The sequence below is a fragment of the Lepeophtheirus salmonis genome, chromosome 5 (genome assembly GCF_016086655.4).
Source record: "Lepeophtheirus salmonis chromosome 5, UVic_Lsal_1.4, whole genome shotgun sequence".
NCBI lineage: Eukaryota > Metazoa > Arthropoda > Copepoda > Siphonostomatoida > Caligidae > Lepeophtheirus > Lepeophtheirus salmonis.
The window spans coordinates 66951159-66973262 of NC_052135.2; the positions used below are offsets into that span (position 1 = coordinate 66951159).

At 28.5% G+C, this 22104-nt stretch overlaps 1 protein-coding gene across 2 annotated transcripts in view; it reads right to left on the minus strand.

Moving 5' to 3' along the window:
• The window catches only part of Alk (Anaplastic lymphoma kinase), a 312304-nt gene that overhangs the window by 211269 nt on the left and 78931 nt on the right, over positions 1-22104 (minus strand). For both annotated transcript variants that reach the window (XM_071888914.1, XM_071888913.1), the window contains exon 3: positions 15756-15842. In XM_071888914.1, the coding sequence (XP_071745015.1) occupies positions 15756-15842 (87 nt within the window). The remainder of the gene's footprint in view (positions 1-15755; positions 15843-22104) is intronic.

The following is a 22104-nucleotide window of genomic DNA, read 5'->3' on the forward strand; positions in this document are numbered from 1 at the left end:
TTTCAGACTTTGAATAGGAACATATAAGGTCTTTAAGAATAATAAGCACATTAGGGGGTGTCACAGGAGACCAAAATTGAGCTATAACGCATTCTGACCCTCAAAAGTTGTGGATGGTAAATAAAAATCGGTTTCCCTATAAAAAAAATCCCGGAGAAAAAAATTGCCAGTATGGTTTCTGTTTGAAGTAAAACAAAAAGTTGATGAATTAAATATTTTTCTTATTTATAAAAAAGCTTTATGTGCTTAAAAAAATGATAATGCAAAATATGTAATATTTTGAGTAAGTTAAATCCCTTACTTCTACATCGAGATAAATGTTGTGCGCCCCATGATTTAGTACGAAAATAAACAAACAGGATAAAAATTACTGATGAAAAGGAGAAAATTCTGTCAATATCTTTTTTTTATATTATTCTATATATGTTATTATATAATAATGTGGAAAGCATTATTTGCTTAATGTTTGTAAAGTAAATTTACTTTGTACATTTGGAACAAAGAAATTAAAATTTAATATCATTTATAATTGCCGGCTTTTATTTTATTTCTTTTATACGACAACTTTAAATCAAACCATTGTTCAAGAGTACTTAATTACGGTCTGATTTTGGTTTTCAGATAGAGCAATAGCTGCTATATGTATTTTTATTTTAGAAGATATGGAATTAAATGCGCTTTCAAATATACCAGATTAGAAAAAAGTTAAAAGGGAAAGGCAGAAGAACAAAGAAATTCATACAAAATCTTCAAATGAAGAGTCAATGAACATCAAATGCATTGGTTTTGATGGCAAGATCGACTTTACCAAAATGGTTAAAAGGGTTGAACATCAAGAGAGAAGCAATTGCAGTTTCCGACCAATAATATTTTTTGCACAGAAGAAGAGGAGCATATAGTCATTTTAATTGTACTCTAACAAGAAATTGTTTTAACTTTTATTAATATAAAATAAATAGGGATGGGAATTGTAACTTTCATGATTTTAAACTAAAAATTTAAATTAACAAGAATAAACTTTCTTATTCTGTTTTGAAATTTAAAATTATACAAATAAATAAAAGTTGGTCTTTCCCCCATTTAAGAACCCCACATGAATACATTGACCATGTTTCACCAAGAAGTGGGAAAGCAAAGAATCAAACTGGATAAATAATATTGATTCTAGAAAATCATGAAAGCTTTGAATCTATAGTTGCTATCATATGTGATGATTGCAACACAAATGTAGGAATTTGGTCAGGTATTGTAAGGAGGCTTGAACTTTTAGACCCCTTCAATTGCTGGTGTTTCAACTTCACCTGAATGAATTGAAATAGAAGGAGGTATTCAAACAAATTGATGGTGGTCAACAAGGTCCAAGTATTTATGGAGGCTCAATTGGAAAATCAATAAATGAAGATTTACAAAAAATGACAGCCGTCAATCTCAGGCCTGTTCTATGAAAAGTAAAAAAAATTAATGATGATATTTTGGAATATTTAAATAATGACCAACGCTACCTTTTCGACATTGCTTTGGCAATTTAGTCTGGAAAAATTCCTCCTGGTTCCCAATTACCTCTTAAATCACTAGGATCATTGCACGAGGCTAGATAGCTTACCAAAGCTAATTGCATTTTGCGATATGATCTATCGAATAAAAAGCCTTGAAAAAACCTCTTAAAATTGGTAGCATTTATCTCTAACTATTACGCTCCAATGTGGTTTGCAATGAAATGTCAATCAAATCGCTATGATGGTTCGAAGCATTTTCTGCTTGCAATTTCACTACAAGAAGTATTGATCATGGCCTCTATTGTACAAAAAATTTAATCGCAAAATTCTTTCTTCGCTCATCGTGAAAATATATTGTTAGCAACATTGGTAGATGAAGATTCAGACGTTGGTAAATTTGCATTGAACAAAGTCTTGAATGCAAAAATTTCATATGCCCTCATAGGCAATTCATAATACCTAATAAAATAAACTATGAATAAAATCATATCATGAATATGATTGATTGGTCTAAGATAGTAATTTCAGTTCCTCCAATCTTGCAATAATGGCCAGATAAAGAACTTATGAAAGTAAAGAAATGAGCTTTTGAAATTAGATAAATATCCATCCCATTCCCAATCTGTAGAAAGGAGAGTGAAACTAGTTTCAGAGGCTTCCTGTAAGGTTTACGGTTATAACCAAAGACACGGATACATTTTGTCAACTTTAAAATCAAGAGATAAACTAAGGAAATTCAAAACTAAGTGTCAGTACACAAGTTTGATAAATTTACATATCATATGTTTAAAAATAGCGTTCAGCAAAGATTGAGGATAATTATACACATTATTATATACTAACTTATATACAATCAAAAAAAAGATAATGGCAAAGTTTTCTTCTTCTCATAAGTAATTTTTATCTTTTTTGTCAATATTCGCAATAAATTCGGGGACGTGAAGCGTTCATCTCGCTGAAGAAGTAAGGGATTTAAGTTTAGCAAAAAATTATATATTGTGCAATATCATTTAGAAGCACATAAAGCTTTTTTATAAAAAAGAAAAAAAAAAGTTTATTTTATATTTATATTTTTAATTCATACAAACACTTTTCTGGACAAAAAGGGAGGGTAGTAAATATTTCTCCAGATTTTTTTTTTGTAAAATGGATTTTTTTTACCATTCGCAATTTTTGAGGGGTTCAAATGCATGATAGCTCAATTTTGGGCTCCTGTGATACCCCCTAATCTACATATCTGATGCATATATAATATTAATATTATATCAATACAAAGATAACCTAATTTTCCCCCAATTTAATGAGAAAAATCATTCTAGTGTGTTTTTGTGTTAACAAGTTTCAATAATATATAGTGTTAACTCATTCATACTTAAAGTTGTGTTTTGTTTTTCCCTTATATTATACAAAAGAGAAACACTTCTTAAAATTATATATAGAGTCCTTGATTCTTCTTCTTTGTTTTGTTTACCCGCGTAAAAAGGGTAAATATTACTTTAAGTACTCTCATTCATGACAAGGAAAACAAAACATTTTGCATGCCAGCTGTCAGTAAACGTGTTAAAAATATTTCCAAATGACATGAATATTTGAAATACAAGTTATATTTAAAAAGTATTTAATCTTTATCATACATTGAAACCACCCACATTGAAATGTATTTTTAAGTAAGAGGATAAATTATGCTTTTTAGGAAGGACCTTTTAAAAATTTTGACAAAATTTGTATGTCTCTTTATAAGTCCGTCCCAAATAACTTATTTTTAACGAGACATAAAATTTTTAGGTAGAGAAAAATTCAGACCGGTTAAAAATACATACATATATTTTTTTTGGCAGGACAAATATTTTTCATTAATTTAGTTATAAAATTATATCAAAATTAGGGAGCCTGTTGGGCGTATGGTTTCGGTAACACTTAATGAAACAGTTAAATATTTAATTTGGTTAGTTTTCATTAATCAATTAAAATATTAATTTTTTACCCATAAGGCATAAAATTTTATTTATCATACAAAAATTTAAGAAAATAATATGTTTCGCAAACAATTAAAATCATGTCAAAAAAAAACCTAGTAAGAAAAACAAGATTTTTGTAAAAAGGTGTAAAACAACATAAATTATGGACTAAAAATCAAGCTAATTTGGTAAAAATAGTATCATACAATTTCTCAATGAGCATATTTCCATATTGTTATTTTTTTTTGACAGTTCGTAATGTATAGATAATATATTGCACCTGGGTTATAATTGCATCGATTTTTTCGTTGTTCAAAGTAGATAAAAAGTTTTGTTTATTTATTTGGTTTTAAAATTTTTTTTTATGAGTTTCGTATTCTGATATAAGTGTAAGCTAAGATTTTACAATTCTAATGAATATGGTCGGTCGTTTCCGTTGATATTTCTCAGAAGAAATAATTACAACGGCTGTTTTTAAAGTATTTGCCAGCAACTTCAAGAGTACCTGAAAAACTCTATATTTGAACCACTTCTCGGGTGGTGTCAACAATTTATTAAAAAGATAAAAGTAGTAACATTGGCACTATGTAAATATATTCTTAGTCTTGAAGTTGTTAGCATGCTTATTTTAATTCTAACAGGAAGTACTAGGCGATATACCGCTATATATTTTCTTAACATTGAATCATAAAATTTAAAAGCCATTTTGCTTACCAAGCAATTTGACGCGACCACATCAGCTCCTATTTTCCATTTACGATTTATTCAATAATAATTCATTCAAAATTAGATAAAGATATCATCTTGAGATACATTGGCTTTAAGTTTAATTGAAAGTAAATAATAAAATTATCAAGATTATCTTTTCATAATATATACCGATACGATATCTTTATCAAAGGGGATTTATTAGTGGAGTGAAATATTTAAAAAATGAATTGAAGCCCACAATCGAATTTATCTTTGAGAACTGTTTTGCTCTCAGTTATCTGAATACTGAAATATCTAGGATTATAATAATTCGAGATTATTATCGTTCAGGGTCATTTTTACCCTTAACAACAATCTCCAAATTTACTAATTAATTAAACTTATATAAAAGTGTTTTTATGATTAAAAATGTTTTCATTGATTCTGTATCATGTTCTAAACTCAATATATTTTCATTTTTAGACTGAAAAACCAAGAACCTTATAATTTATTCATAATACATGGGGATAAGGAGTATAATCGCTTATATTGCAGAAAAATATTCAATGTATAATGAAAAAAAAAATTATTAAAAAAATATGAATCTTCAATGAGTTTTTTTTTCATTTTGTTATGATACCTTTTTTTATGTGGGTGTACAAGCAAATAGTCAACATTATCATCATAATTTTTCCAATTTCATGACCTTATACCCTGGAAAAGTAAAATCGATGCAATTGAAGTAAGATACTCCTAACTTGATCATGCATCGCAAGAGATGTCCCAATTTCGATTACGAATCCCACGAGGGACGATGGGAGGAGAATTCATCCAAGAAAAACTTACGGAACTCATTAGGAAGTAGAGTAGACTCCTTATTAGGATATGAGATACAAGAATCGAAACAATTAAGTAATCCATTCACAATGAGTTGGTAATTTTAATGCATATTTTTTAAATATATCTTTTTAAAATTATACATTAGATATTTTTCTACTATATAAGCTATGATGTGCCCCATCACTATGCATTATGAATATCCGAAATTTTCTTATTCCTTAGAAACCATTCTGATGAAGGCCAATCCTTTTCTCAAAGTTGATTAAGTTTGTTTGAAAATGACACCTGAGAGTAATTTATCATTCAAAACTGAAATGAGTCATCAATCATTTAAATCACAGCATTTTTGGGACTCAAACCAATCAATCTTCTTGACATTAATTTTGGCATTTCCCCAACCATTTCGTCATAGACTTACCGATAGAAAAAATTTAGGGAGTAATTTCCTCTTTAAAAGTAGACAAAAAAGTTATTTACTTAAATTTGTACGTTTCTCACATTGAAGACGCTTTCGAAGTTTTTCTGATTGTGCCCCATTTTTTAAGCAATAAGCTGAAGACTGTCACACCAAGTTGCAGTTAATATATATATATTTGATTTTACCCATGCCTTCTTTACTGATGAATATTTTGAATCATGCCTATAATAGCTTTGATGAATGCAATTCACTTGGAATTCTGTGCTATCTTTTGATTCTCGCATCCCGAATGTTTGTTAAAATATTCACTATCTGATGTAAGTGATCATGATAAGTTTAGTAAGTTATTTATTTTCCAGAACATTCATCTCAGAGAAAGCTGGTTCGTACCCCTGATTAAAAAAGGGTTGGATCAAACCGGGGAACACTGAAATCGGTCATTGGATCAATTTCAGAACTGAATAATTTCGTATATAGTTAATTTTAGTTGACATTAGGGAATTTTATTAAAAGGAAAGATATTACTAAGCATATAGTATGTTGGTACATCAGACATATTCTATAAAATATTTTTTTGAATTTTAATATGCTTACGTTTTTTTCCCAAGTTTTATAATACAAAAAGCTTGAAAATCTTTTTTTCAGAGATTTACCCTTTTAGGTGCGTCACAGATCTAATAAACATTAAACTAAAATGAAAAAAAAACTTTTGTAATGTTACAATTTAATGAAAAATGTATATTTTGTGTATAATATCATTTGTATACAAGAAATTAAATTTTTTAGTTGAATGATTTAAATTTTGTAAATACAATTACTATCTATCTGTTTCTTAACGTATCACATACAAACGATTAGACTGATCAAAATTAGCAACTCAGTTTAGTTTTTTGTTAAAACGAAGAAACCATTCAAAAAAAATATTGTATAGTTAATTTATTTTAAAATATGGCTCTGATTCGAAATAATACTTTAGAACGTGATTTTAAAAAACGGCTTTAACGGCCAAAGTTATTGAAAAAATCAAATTTCAATAGTACTTTTCGTGCTCTGTGGTTTGAAAAATAATAATAAATTCGGCTTTTAGCCTGAGGGCGGTAAGGCTGTTTTAGAGTGTAATGCTAGTAAAATTAACAATCAATTTTATTAACATATGGTCAGTTATGTATTCTTTTTGGATTATCTCCAATAATTAATTACCGTACAACCGTAAACATATTACCTGTTTACTTTTTTAAGTATACACCATTTACCTCTCATTCATTTTATCAGAGACGAATTAATTATTGTGAAAGTATTATTACTTTATTTGAACATGTATTCATCATTATCAGAGAAAAGTCCCTTAATTAAAAGTCAATTCATTACTTCTTCATCGAAAAAGAATAAAGATTTGAATAATCTCCTATTTCTAAATATAATCATGTAAGTAGATAGAATCAATAATTGTATCAAAGCCACTTTATTTTAAATGGAAATATTGTAATGTTAAGATCCATAAAAGTAAATGACAGAGAAGAACAAAAGTTAAATAAAATTTTTGCAAACCTTATAAAAAAGAATACAAATAATTTTATTAAAATGATGTAGCTTTTGAATTATTTAATGATGGAGATGATTTCAAGTAGGTATCAGAAATAATTCCACTTCTTAATATTATTTATGATATTGCAGATTATGGAGATACATATTGAAAAAAATATTCTATTAATAACTAATTACGAAATTAAGACATAATTTCTTAGTTAAGAGTTGAAGAAAATTGACTTTTATATACTTACTGACAGAAGAAAAACTTTAAACTTTAAATATTTCCTTAATATTAAGTAATACAAAATTAATTTGTACTCTTGAAATCACTACGAAAAATACAAATAAGTTTTGCATATGAATATTTTCTATTTATTATTAAATCGTAGGTTGTGTGCAACATTCACGTAAAACTTATTAATGTTAAAAGTATTATATGTAAAATCGTTTGGTTAAGATATCTTAACGAATAGAAAGATGGGTAAATGTCTGCATTTTGTACAAATATATTTATAGTTTTTTTATGCAGGAAAATACTGACTTCTTATATTTATTTGATATTAACATTCCTTGACTAAATTTTTTACTCAAACTAACAAGCCGTAATGTGTAGTGCAAAGATAATATTTAAGCCAAATGACGTTTTTTGTCAATAAAAAGAGTGAAATTTCTACATTTTTTAGCGAATTACCTCCTAATATTGATAAAAATGATTTAAACATTGTCAATCTTATTATTTGATAAAAAGTAATCCTTTTCAATCTCCAAATCTATACTTAAATAAAAATAAAAATAATTGAGACCATAATATACATACAACACATGACTAGACATTCCAACCTCAATAAGTCCATAATTAGAATTTACTTAATGAAATATAAAATACACAACATCCCCACTTTCACTCACAGGTAAATTAATGAATTCCCCAGAATATGATTTATTCATGTTAAATGACATCCATACGGATAAATATTTTTTTATGACTTACTTCAGCATCTTGAAATAGATTTCATTAAATTTAATTTTATCATTTGTATCCGTTTCTTTTGAGGCAAATTCAAAACCCTTTTTCTTTGCTGCACTCATTTTCAAAATTGTAATCTATTTTTTTTTTCAAATGCTTCTTTCTATTCTATTTCATTTTGGTAGATAACAATGTGTGTTACAGTATTGCAAACTGTGCAATTTCTGTAAAACTATTTCAATGATTGATTATCCCCAAAATGAAAGTAATTTAAAGATGTTGGAGGAAGAAGGGAATTAATTATGCCTTCTTTAAGTATAACGTTCATTGATATTTTGTTATCATATTTTGCTGTGTTCTTTTTTTCCGTCTGCTGTGGGAACCTTTCCTACATTCTCTCTAACAGTTTATATAGCATCCCCGTTAATCCAATGATTTTGTTCTAACTGTGTACTGGTAATATTTTCAATTCATTGCAGGACTTTCATGAAAATATCACGCCAATGCTTTCATGAACAACAATGTTTTCTTGATTCACTTCTTCCAATCCATAGCTGACGTAAAGATGAAACTTTCCTAATATCGAGAATAAACTTCCCCTTGCTCGAATTATACAGTTGGCTATATGTTCTTACAACATCTTCAGATGAATATGAATCCTTATTAGGAATGGGCGATAGGTTATTGAATCCAGTATGTCCTTGTAATTTTCTAAAAGGACTCTATCTTTGTATTTACTTTGACCTAAACCAGTGGACTCTTTTCATAATTTCTCTATCCTTGCTTTTATTTTTGTTAGACTCTTCAATACTGAAATTGTGTTATTTGTTCAATCAAAATTCCAAACCTAGACGAGCACGATACTTTTTTGAGTTGCAGGCTGAATATTTTTTTCTCGAAAGCTGTTATTATTATTATTTATTTCTTGAGGAGAGAAAATCTATGCATAAAGTTAATGGATCATTGAGAGTGACAATTAGATTTGTCAGGAGATTTATAAATGTGTAAGTTCTTATTGGACTTGCAGAATAATAGAGGAGGAAACATCACTAATTTATCTTTATTTTCTAGCTATAACAGATTTGTATTTTTTCCTTTCTCATTTCTGATTCCAGCTAATCTAATGAAATGCCAGCTAATAAAATGATAGGTAAGCTGCTCTCTATCTCTCTTCCCAAACATTTTACAATGTGTAAGAAATATAATATTAATTATTCGTTTTTTTTAACATTAGTTTATGAAACCGATCTCCGGTTATTTAAAGAACAAACTCAATTCGTGTGTGCCTATATATCCAGTATGCATGATGCAACATAATACAACTCACACTTAACAATATAGTCTTTGCAAATGCAAAGCAAGCTTAGGTTTGACAATTTTTTTAAATATTATATTAAATAAATGAAGCGTATATTTCATAATTTTCAACATAAATAATTTAAAGCTTCATAGATTTCACCACTTATTAATCAAATTATTAGAAATTATTATGTGGCAAATATAAAAAATATTATTAAATTAATAATATCGTGTAAATATTAAATTTTTCAATATATTTATAATATTTTTTACCATAATCGTATATAAATATTTATAATTCATTTTTTTAAAGTATGATCCTAATATATTGTGAATGTGTATGTGACATATATCATTATTAGAGTTGTATAAAATATGAGCTGCCGGCTTATGAAAATAACAGAAATCAAAAATTAAAGTGTGAATTCTGACATTTAGAAGAATGTTTGGGAGCGGAACCACAAAACACATTTCTAATATAGCAAGTATATATGCTGAATTACTACGATTTCGATCCTTAAATCTACTATATCCCATAAAAGTCGAAACTTATTTAAAACAATTGGAAAAAAAAAACAAGATTGATCTATTAATGATTTGAATACGAGAATAATAATTTGTTTTTTAATCTAAAAAAACAACAACGTGGGAGCCCCGAAGGAGCCACTTAATTATCTAATTCATTGGTAGTATCACTAGCTAGTATTGTTTCAGTCCTTATGAGTTCGGTATAGCTCAGTCTTAGGATCAGTCTTTAGGATTGTCAATCGTTCGGACTGTAAGTAATAGATCTGATTAAAAAATAAGAAATAATTTGAGTGAACTCATCAACAACCAAACTTTATAGGTTTTAAGGATTGATATGCAGGACTGAACTGGAGAGGACCGAGATTGAACTAGTCGGGACTGCAGTCTTCAGTCCTAAATAAGGACTGACACATCAAAATCGGTAGAATTTAGAAGTTGAATAAACATATATTTTAGAGACATTATTGTTAATTAGTTATTGGAATCATACTTGAAAAATTAAATACACTTATTCAAATATGTACATTTTATATTAATAAAAAAAAATTAAAGAAAAAAATATCATAATAATTAGGTAAATTGCAATTATATTACATAATGATAGAAGTATTGTGAATGTAGCCCAATAGTTCATTGAAACACTTAAATTTCGCTTTCCCCCATACAAGTTGGACATTTCCAGGGTCTTAAGTGATAATTAGAAATAAAACTGTGGAGTCCATGGTCACCTCTCAAGCTTTTGATTGCTGTTCCTCTCTAAAATAAATGAAGACTGGGTCTTTAGACATTTTTACAGGAAAAGCAGAAGCAAAGACAGCTGTTACCAAAAACAATTATATTTTTGTGTTAGCGAGGTAACTCCCTGACATACGACATACAAGTTTCGATTGGCAGTTCGACAAAGTAAGGCTGAAGTAAATTAAAATCTTCACACTGGAGGATTGTTGATGTTTTTATTTTTTTACTCCTAATCTGTGTTTTGAACGTTGATTGACTGAATTTGAATTCACATCCTTTTTCCCGTTGATTTTTGAATAAAAGTTTTCGTGAAACAATATTAGTAACGATGATATTTCGTTGTTTATGGTTCTAAGTAAATTATGATACAATGACTGCAATGGAGTTTTACTAAAAATCTTTTATCAGATGAACAACAATAGCGAAAACCTAGAAGCATATAGTTACATGTCTGCATTTAAAAATAGGATAATTAATTTTTGTGAAATGAGGAGTTTATTTTAGTTCAATGAGTAAAATATCATTATGTCATTTGTTATTTTTTTAATTATCTTTTTTATTAGCAATAAAACTCTTGTTTGTTTCTAACGATGAAAACATTTATAAATTTGCATATATATTTTTCTCTTAATTTATTCAATCTTAAAAAGAATTTAAATTATGTTTGTAAAAATATTTATTTTTATATGTACATACACTATAGAGAGCGTAGAGCGGGTGAATATAAACAGCGTGACAAATTAACAATAATCTTGAAATTTTTATTGCATTGTTTTATTACTTAAAGATGAAAATATATAAAAATATTAATATTACCCAAGGTAATTTCTACTTATGTAAAAGTATGTTAGAATTTAATTACTATTAATAGTTTGATTATAATATATTGTGCAACATTATAATTATAGAGAGGAAGTTTTTGCAAAAGTGCATTATTAGTTTTCTCAGTGGAATTATACTGGATATAGGTAAATATGTGGAGATCAATACAAATAGCAATATATTAAGAAATATCAATGTGAATACTACTAAATAAAGACGACTATTTTAGAAAGTGCTAAGTGCTTTGTGCTTCTCCAACAAAAGACTAACAATTTACTTTTTTTTAAATTTTGTATATAATTAATTTTCTTAATAACACGATATATAAACTTTACAAGTGTAGTTCATAGAGAAAAAAGTACAATTTTACAAATGACAATATTTATTATTTAGCTTAAATATCACGCCATTTCATATAAATTGAACTTATTCGATTACTTTAATCACTAACGAGCAACATGAATTTAAAAAATTGTAAAAAAGTGAAGATGACGCAGGACATCCTTGACTACAACTTGTCTTAAGATTGATTGGCTCACTGGAGTGACCCTCAATATTAATAGTAGATGCTCCATTGTAAAGCAGAGCTCCAACTAAATTAAAGAAGCTTTTAGGAGAAACTTTTTAACAGCCCTCTGAATGTGTTTGTGTTCTATGGATAATTCGTTATATGACCGGAGATCGTGATACAAAACAATTTAACCAAAAAGAGTTTCATTGCTAACACTGTACCAGGTCATATCTTCATGCATACTCTTATTTTGTAGGAGTTGTTTCTTAAGTGGATACATTATCTTTGTTTCTATTCATTTTCACAGCTCATGTTCATTGTTGCAGAGTTGCTGATGTGTTAGGGACACTCTATTTTGTTCTGCCACATGTTATTATGTAAGTAAATTTATAAGGAGAATTGTACTAGATTCTACATACATAATTCTAATAAAATGGATAATCTTATTAGGCAATATAATAAAGTATAGCTATTCATTTAATGGAGCATATTGGGAATTACTTTCCGCTCAATTACCTAGAACAATATTATTCTATTATTTATAGGTAAATAAATAGGTATACAGTAATATAATATAGGTTTTGATATTTCAAAACTTTTGACCAATTGCATTTTCGTTCAGCTATTCAAGATCCTAAATTTTGACTAAGTTTTATAATGTTTAACTTTAAATATAGATTAGGTCATTTATATTTAGGATTATGAAAAATTGTTTTATAATTTGGATACAACATTATTAAAGAAATTTATATTTTCAACAATGTTTTTGACTAATTAAGGATAACAAACAAATATCTATTTTTTTCTAATTAAAAGTTTTTGTAAACTATTTATTCATTTGCATTTTAAATATATATGATTGAATAAAATAGAATTTAATGGTGGATTACTTCTTATATTTTTCTTCTATTTGCGCCTATTTTGGTGTTTGTTATATTCTTGTATGAGTGTTCTTAATGTATGATATGGTGAAGGATTTTATCTAGTTGTTTTTGATAAGTAATATGTGAATAGTAGTTAGGTAGGTTTTTTTATAGAAATATATCATTATAAACTAAAATACTTATTTATATGATCTTTTTACGTGATCCTTCTTTTATTTTTATGTAATTTATGCATATAAAATGAAAACCTAAATAAATAAAAAATTGACAGGAAGGATATCAAATTATTTACTGTAAGAACTATACATGCATAATTTTTACCTTAACAATATTTTGGTTTCCATTAAAAGAAAAAATTATAGTTTTTAATAGATTAGTTACAAATCTTTTTTTATCATTTTGGTCATATTAATATTTTTACAATTAACAAATAAATGTTTGAAATCCACATTAAGTGGTTCTTAAACTTTAGGATAATGTGTACAACCCAAATTATCAAGATCTTTAAGAATCATCATTATGACTTATCTTAAGCCATTCCAGGTGACTTATTAATTAATTTACGACTACATATAAATATGAATTTTTTGAATCTACATAGAAAATTAATTAATTTTTTTTTTTCGTTTATCTGTCGTCTGAAGTACTTTTACTCATATTATTTTTTTTAAATAGAAATTATTTACTGGGCTGCCACATTACGCAAGAGTCTACCTCGAATGGAAGGTGTTCTTCAAATGAAAATTATGGCTTCGGGGAAGAGGCAAATATCTCGAGAAGGATAGGATCTATCTATTAAGTTTTAGTTGAAAATGTTTTTGTTTTGATATTGCCTGGAATTAATTTTTCATCGTTTCTGTTCATTTATTACAGTTTTATTTCATTTTGAGAATAGGTGGTTAGAAAATCTACTTCATACCAGTAGGGTAAGCATAGTGATATATAAGAATATTTAGTGTTCATAGAAAATATCTTAATGTTTAAAAAATTTTAAAGGCTGTTTAAAAGAGATTCCATTTTTTAAGGAAAGATAGTTAAACAAAGAACTTGAAAATGACGTTTCCTCATAGAATTTCTAAATATAACTATGTTATAAGAAGAGTTGATCTCTTGTATTCAATAACAGGTGTCTATGGAAAGATAATTAAATAAAAGAAGGAGTAGTGTTGTATAATTAAACTAGTCAGTAGTACTTCAGCTGTTCAAGCCTGGCACTCATGAAAGCTAAAAAAAAATGCATATCTGTCTCGTTCATAATTTATCCGTAATTTTGATTTGGTTTCTATCTATTTTCTAGAGAAGCAGCTATGCAGACAATGGTCTTCTCGTTATTAGGTCTTCCCCTCATTTAAAAAATTGTAAAGGTCCAATGTGTAAGTGAAAGACGAAATTTGGGTGTTTCAGATTCAAAATTTGCCAACATCCACATTGTTTCTATAATAATCACAAATAATATAAAATATACTATTATTTATTATATTATATCTTAAAATTTAGTGAATGACAATACAAAAATATCATATCTAAATAATTTTATTGATATTGAATCAAATAGTTTGATACCAAATATGTATCCAAATCAAATATTACTTATTACATCGAAATATTATTACAGTTAATGTCTTATTTGAGAGAAATTAAATATGGGTTAAGTAGTAGAATAGGAATGCTGACAAGGAGCTCTAACAAAGATCTTGAAGCCAATGTCTTCACTCATAGCTAATCTGGTTAACCTGTTACTAATCTTGATTTATTTGTCTAGACATAGTTATGTAATGAATGGATCAATTTACTCTTTCAACGGGCCCATAAGTCTGCATCTCACTTTTTGTTTTGCAAACCAATTCAAATTTGATTTCAAGGACAGGTCAAAGTGTTGATGTTCTTAATAAGATATCTCCCGGTGGAGGAGGAAGTATGAAGATCAATATTATTTTTGTTGACTGCAATCCGACTTATAAAATTATTATAACTAATCCACTCTTTATTAACTGAAATATACCATAAAAAATTGTATTTTCATAGATTTATTAAATACAATGATTTAATCATCTCTTAACATAATTTTAAAAAGAACATTATTATTTTAATCATTAAAAATATAACATTTTTTTGAAATTCACGGATCCTAAGAACTTCAAAAAATCTGAAAAAGAGTATTTTACAGTAAGTATTGATCACTCCAAATTCATGACTGTAAAGTTATAATATTTCCGGTTTTTTTTAAACTGTTTAAATGCTTTTTAACTCTTGTGAATGAAACATTTAATTACAATATATTTTTTGAAATTGAAATAGCGTTATCAAATGCTGAAATTATACTTTTTGCAATGAAAAGTGCCGCAAAATATATATTTTATTAAAAAATACTTATTTTTCTTTTCTCCGGAGGCTCTGTTCAAATAAATTAAATTATTTGAAAAATAATTGTAGCTTCTCTACTTTCTTTCCTAGTTTAACATATTAACTCATTAAAAAAAGTTTTTTGCTATTTTATTAAGTTTATTACGTGATCATAAACTTTTAGAATTAATAACTTTAATGAAACAAAATAAAAACTATTTCAGAATAAAAAAACATACCCAATTATTGAGAAAAACAAAATCACATTTTTATCTATGATACCAAATCTAAATATATTTATATGTAAACCAATGTAAAAGCTTTAGAATTGATAATTTCTAATAATTTTTTCAGTTAATTAATAAGAATACTGATTAAAAGTCAAGTAATAATAAATGAAATAATTTTTTTTAATTATTTTACATTAATAATTTGATTGTGAAACAATAAAAAAAAAATTAAATCTTTTTGTATTTGAATAGATTTTAAATCATTATTGCAAATAAATAGTTAAAATAATTTTAGTAACAACCATTTATAAGCAAATTCATAAACTTTTGCCCTTGATAGATCATCAAAACACGCAAATAAGAACAACACAATTTATTTTTATTCTAATTCAAGTCAGTACCCTTGGAAGGTTTAGTAATGATCCCTAAAAATATTGAGAGTATTGTTTAAATACTTCAATTGGCAAATTTATATTTAAATAATTTTAGATAATTACTTACGACATTGATTTTCACAGCCATATCGAAGTCTACAAACGTCAAAGTGAAGATTTGTGTTTGGAATTGTTCGATTTATCATGCAATTAGCTGTAAATAAAATTATATTCTTTTAGATACAAAAACAAAAAAAATGCAAAATTTAATAGTTATTGATTATGCTGAATTAATAAGCCTTTTCAGATTTGTGTGTCAAATTTTTGCATAGTACCAAAATTATAAATTATGAAAAAATGTCCACATGAAATTAAAAAAATAGATAATCTTCTTGTAGAAAAATGCCTTGTAATAAAATTGTCAGTCAATGTTAAAAAAAAATCTTCATTCTAGGTTTGAGTATAATTTGAATATTAGATAATATTTTTCTTAGACATACCTTTGAAACGTTATACTTGGATTAACCCACATATATTTTTTTTTCATTCTTAACTTTATTTCATACCATTATGAGGATACCACATCTTAGCCCCATTTTTTATCCTGCATGGCAATCACGCTGTAGAAGTCATTGTGAAGTGGGCGTTGTCTCATTCTAGAGAAAAAATTATGTTTTTTTAGAAGCACAGTCAGTTGCCATCAAGTCTTGGAATATTGAGGAACGTGCCGTTTTTCTAAGGGAAGTAGCATAAAGTTTTAATACAGACTTCCAGTTCTGATTTTTTTTTCTAATTAACGCTTATGGCAAAAACAAAAGCCATCCCAGTTTTTCATGCAAATTTCAACGACCAAGGAAAAGGCTCAACCCCAATTGAAATCTCAACGTCGATCTTTATACATCAATATACTATGCAAATAAACATATTCTATGAAAGTAAATCTTAAAACCTAATTTGGGGAATATAATAAGGGTTCAGAACTCTATCAGTCCTTGTTCAAGTTTTATAGGATTGATTTGGCACTTGTATCTCCAAAACTGTTTTTCCATTTTAGAAATTCATCTTACCATACTGATCCAGCCTCAGATCATGGAATTATTGATCTTGAATTACGCAATGGAACATTGTGCAAACCTTATAACATACCATAATGGATATTGGAAGAAGATGAATTAAAAGAACTTTTTCGTTATAACTCGGGAGTAATTTTCATTGTTCTTATCGGGTCCAAGAGCATCTGTGGTTTTCAGTTTTGCATTATTCAAACGAGTATGAAAATGGTTAAGAGATGTAAGAAAAAATCACGGGAGACAAACAAACTTGTAAAATGTTTTTAGAATAGTTTGATATTTCGGATATTGTCAATACGTACAGGGTATCAGATAAAGTTGAAAAAGAGAGAAGGATAAAAATGGAATTGAAAATAACTCCAGTCTGATACTCAAAAAGCTAAAGGAAAATAAGAAATGTGGAACTTCGAGGATTACTAAAATTATTCATTGTGGTCAAACATTTAAAACCCCTGATAATATTTTTACTGTTTCCAGACAGATTTTTAATCTACGATGAGAGGACTGAGGCCCAATTATTATAAAAAAGACAAGGTTTTTTATTTTTTCTACTAATACTATTTCTGATTACATCAAAAAATATTTTGAGGATAACAAGACAACCGATCCAGATGGAATTGGAGAGGAATTTTTTAACACCTTTAGATGTGAAATAACCCCCTTATGAATGGGAAGGAGATGGAGAGACATACTAAACTACCGAGATCAGTAACAAAGGGAAGAATTGTTTTATTCCTAAAAAATGATATGGAACAGATATAAGTCATTGGCTACCAATAATAATTCTTATTGACTCAAATCGAATTCTTTCAGGTATTATTGATAAACTAAAGGAACCAAAATTGAATATGAAAATATTTGCCCATTAAAAGAGTTTTCTTAGGGATAAAAAAATATCTGATGTTTTAAGCAATAAACAATGTGCAATTGATTCAGTCTTTAGGAAAACGTTTGATCCTGTTTTGACGATTATATTCTCAAGCCAGACAAGCGTTTTTAACTAATACGTTTCTACAATCTAATTAGAGCCCACCTCAACAGATCATCTACTATTACGTTTGATGGAAAATTAGTGATCTTATATTTCTAGAAATTAGATGCCGACAAGGATGTCCCCAGCTACTTAACTGTTTGTTATAGCCATTGTAGAGAGTTTCTTTTGGAACTTTCAGAAAACTGTTCTTGGGTTATGAATACTGCTTATTACCAAAAACGGAAATGATCGTCTGAGCTTCCTCAAAAATATACTTATCATACTACTCGATACATTGTACAAGATCCCCACTGGAATCTTTAACAAAATAATTAACTTAATTCTCCATATGACCATACCTCGAGTACTGAAGGGTTTTTTGAAAAGCCGGTTAGGAGAAGACGTTCCAATATCCCTCCAAGAGGTTATCGAAATAGCTAAATCAAATGGAACAAATTTTGCTGCCTTGCTAATTGATTTTGAAAAGTCTATGATACGTTTAGACATGAATTAATAATAAGGCATTTGTACAGTAGTGACTGAAAATTGAGTGGATGAGCATAATCGAGGTGCTCGTGTTTTACTCTCTGATTAAAATTATCATGAACAGTTTTTATTTATTGCTAATACTGCAATGAAAAACAATTAAAAATGTGGAACCCTCTGAGGAGGTATGTCCATTGGGGTGCCTCAACCATTTTTTTTAAAAATGTTTGTCTCTCTTACCAAATACCTTTATAAAAACAAATAATGCTATAACAACAAAAATGCATACGTTTTATAATCTTAGTTTATTGATGATACAAAATTTCTACATTTTTCCTATAAAAATAATGTATTCTTGAAAAAAGAATTAACTAATTTATACATATATACTTTCTAAACACTAAACCAGAAAAAAAATCTATTTTTTACAATATATTTACATTGCATATAAGTACTATTTTGTTGGATTTCTTAAATTTGGAAATATTTTCATATATTGTTCCACAATTTGCAAAACACTTTGATATCGTTTTTTTGTATAGAAGATCGAAGATGATCTGTGGTAAGCTTCACAACTCTTTGTGAAGCATCATAAATTACGTTGATGCTTTCAAAACATTTCTTAGATATATTTAAATCTTTGTTCTTCTCCCATGTTTCTATATTTTCTACAATGCAACTTATATTTATATCTAAAATATTTTTGGTAAACCAAGAGTCCTCGTTCACAAAATAGCTAATGTTATCTTTCATAGCCAGACCCATATCGGTTAATTGGAGTACACAGTATTTTTTTTTGGCTTAATAGCAATTAAAGCATCTGCAAGTGCCTGACTTTCTAAAACCGGTATTTCATCGCAAAACATTTCCGTAACAACCATTTTTGATGTTAAGTAACATAAATGCCTATCACAGGCTTTCAAATTTACTTTTTCTATTCCAGCAGAGTTTGGTACAGGCACAATTCCAATAAAGGAGCAAAACCTGCAGATTGAGTTGTGAGCCACCAAAAATAGTACACGTAAGCAACAAAAACTACAAAAAGTTTGAGTTTTAATTGCTGATAGTTTGTTACTTCACTTCTACTTCTAGAAATTTACTCTTCAAGTTCACAAATTTTTATTGAACAGATAATTTTAAACATTGCTCCTGGTTTGTGATGCTCTTCATTTGTTATCTTTTCGTCAGTGAAAACAACTTTAAGTAGTTGTGACATTTCCTTATAATGATCTCCACAATATGAGGTCACTGTTTGCAAGGAATCCAAGACACATGTTTTTTAAGATAAAAGTATTTTTTTGCCATCTACATTGTATTTTTCCAGTTAAACTTTTGACAACTTTCTACGCTCCTCAAAACAGAGAAGTTCCCAATTCTTTTGGTGTTTTTTAAGTAAGAAGACTTCAGGAGAATTGGGGGCTCAATTTCGAGACATTGAAAAAAGTTATTTACAATTACCTCTCCAACATGATGGAAAGCATGCTGACCACAAGAGTGTAAAGTCAATAAATAGAAATACAAGAATCTGTAATATCTCAACCATATAAAGGTGTTGTATCCAAACATAGATTAACTAACAATAGCTTGCACTGCCATTCTTTTAAGAATTCAAGAGTAAATTCTGCAATTATAAAGCCTGATGACCTTCCACTTCTTGAGATATATCTTAGAACACTAAGCAATTTGATTTCACTGTTGTTTCCAATTAAAATTGCTTTATCTTTCTTCAGCTTTATTTTTGTTTTTATTGTAGGTAGCTATTTGGTATCCCAGTGTAGTGTTGAGAATACAGGTGCATTCCAGTTTCCCATAATTTCTTTGGCAATAACATTTGTTGTTGATCTCCTGGCATTTTTTGCAGTTGAGTACAATTTAGCCATACGAGAGGTATCACCTCCTCATTCCCCAATCACCACTTTTGTGAGTGCAGCGTGTTGAGCAGGACTTATATTCCAAACAGAGCAACAGAGACTACCAACGGCCTTTTTCTAATTCCGTGAGAATTAATATAGGTGTACTGGTATAATTTAATCAGTGGAGGGCAACGTTTCATTTGTTTTGGTTATTTCTTGATCCTATCTGATATTCCAGTAGACTCAAATTCGCAATCAGAAAAACTTTCAGACTTTGGTAGATGTTTTGAGTTTGAAGATTTATTCTACTCTGATCTTGATACTGCAGATCAACGACAACCTTCTTTTTTACACTCAATAACTGTTTTCTTTTTTTTTGTTTTGCAACACCAAATGATGCCAACCGGTCTTATTTCATAGATGCCAAAAATACTTCATCTTCTTCATTATTAATCTTTTCCATAGCATCACTAACCCAACCACAAAATGTTTTTGTTAAATCGTAGTTTTTCAGACTCGAGCTTTGTCAAGGTACTTTGATTTCCCGGAACACATACTGGAATTTGACGTAATTTGCTGTTTTCCACTGAAAATATGAAGGATTATTTTACAACATTGATGATCCGAAAGGATAGAAATATTTCCCTTATTGAGAGAAAATTTTCATTTGAATGAGGACGTTCTTAGCAGATTTCCACTTAAGCGGCTGTGTTTGATCACTTTGCCAATTTCTTTTGAACGTGTCACATCAAACATCTAATTATCTGCCCACGAGTTGGAGGCAGAATCCAGTTAATATACCATAATCCACAGTTAAACCATTGCCAAGAACAAATAAAACACTTATTGATCTAGTTTGGGAAAATTGCAGAAGTGTATAGCACAAATGTTAGTGAATTACTGTTCCTTTTTTCAAATTTAAAGTACATCAACAGAGGGGTTTACTTTTTCTTCTTCTTCTTTGTTTCAAACAAAGGGCATCAACGAGAATTTAGATCAACGTGTATATACAAGAGCACACAACTTTTTTTTATCAAACAATATACTGGATACCGAGCAATTTAATGCCAGGGATAGGTGAGATATGGAATTTTTACTATTCTGCATCTTAGTTGAAAACTTAAAGGGCTCAGCAGTCGCCCAAGACCAAATATGATTCTGCTGATTTTTGGAACATACTTTTTTTCTCTCACTTAGTCACAAATTTAGGAGAGTAGACTAGAAAATCAAGTAGCATTTGATGCACCCTAATGTCCACCTTAGGGGGAGAATCTGAGCCCTCGGATACAGAAGAGTGCTCCACTGAATTAAAGGATACCCTTCCTGAAACATTTAAGGAGGAGGTCACCATACGTGAAACTTCCACCGAAAACGAAGGTAATTGGTCTTTTGTTTGTCTTAATATTAGGAAATTAGATGCTCTATACATGATTCTAATATAGTTTTTGACTACGATGTGGCTAAAATTGCTATCAACAAATACAGATTGCAATCCTATAATATTCCACATCGTAGTGCCGAGATAGGATCAGGTCGAGGGGTAAAGGGTTATCAAACAATTTACCCCCTATTTTAAAATGCAGAAGACTTAGTTTAACTTTAACATATCAACAGATGTCCAGATGCCATGATTTTTTGGTCGACATTATTGGATAGGAAAGTATCTTTGAAATAAATAGTATCAAATTATTCCAAATTTCAGACCTCAGATGTTAAGATAATGCTTCTTTTAAATAAATTCTTACTTCCCTTGGAAACTACACATAAAAAATAAAATTAATTGGATTGATGCGATCTGAAATTCACAGAAAAACATTGAAAAGCACCCAGCTTTTAATAACAAGAATACAGGAGCCTGTAACTATCTTTATGAGACATTAGCGGTTCCAAAAAGAAAAAAAAATCGTCCCCTCCTACTCCTAAAGAATTATGTCCGACGATAAAAAAAACATTGTTTCCACTACTTTCAGTTTGGTCACACGTTCTCTAGATTTGAGAAAAATAAAATATGTTTCAAAGGTAATCGAGAAATCCTCCAATTTGTGCATAAAACGACACTCATTCACGGAGAACACTTAAAAAGAGGATCCAATA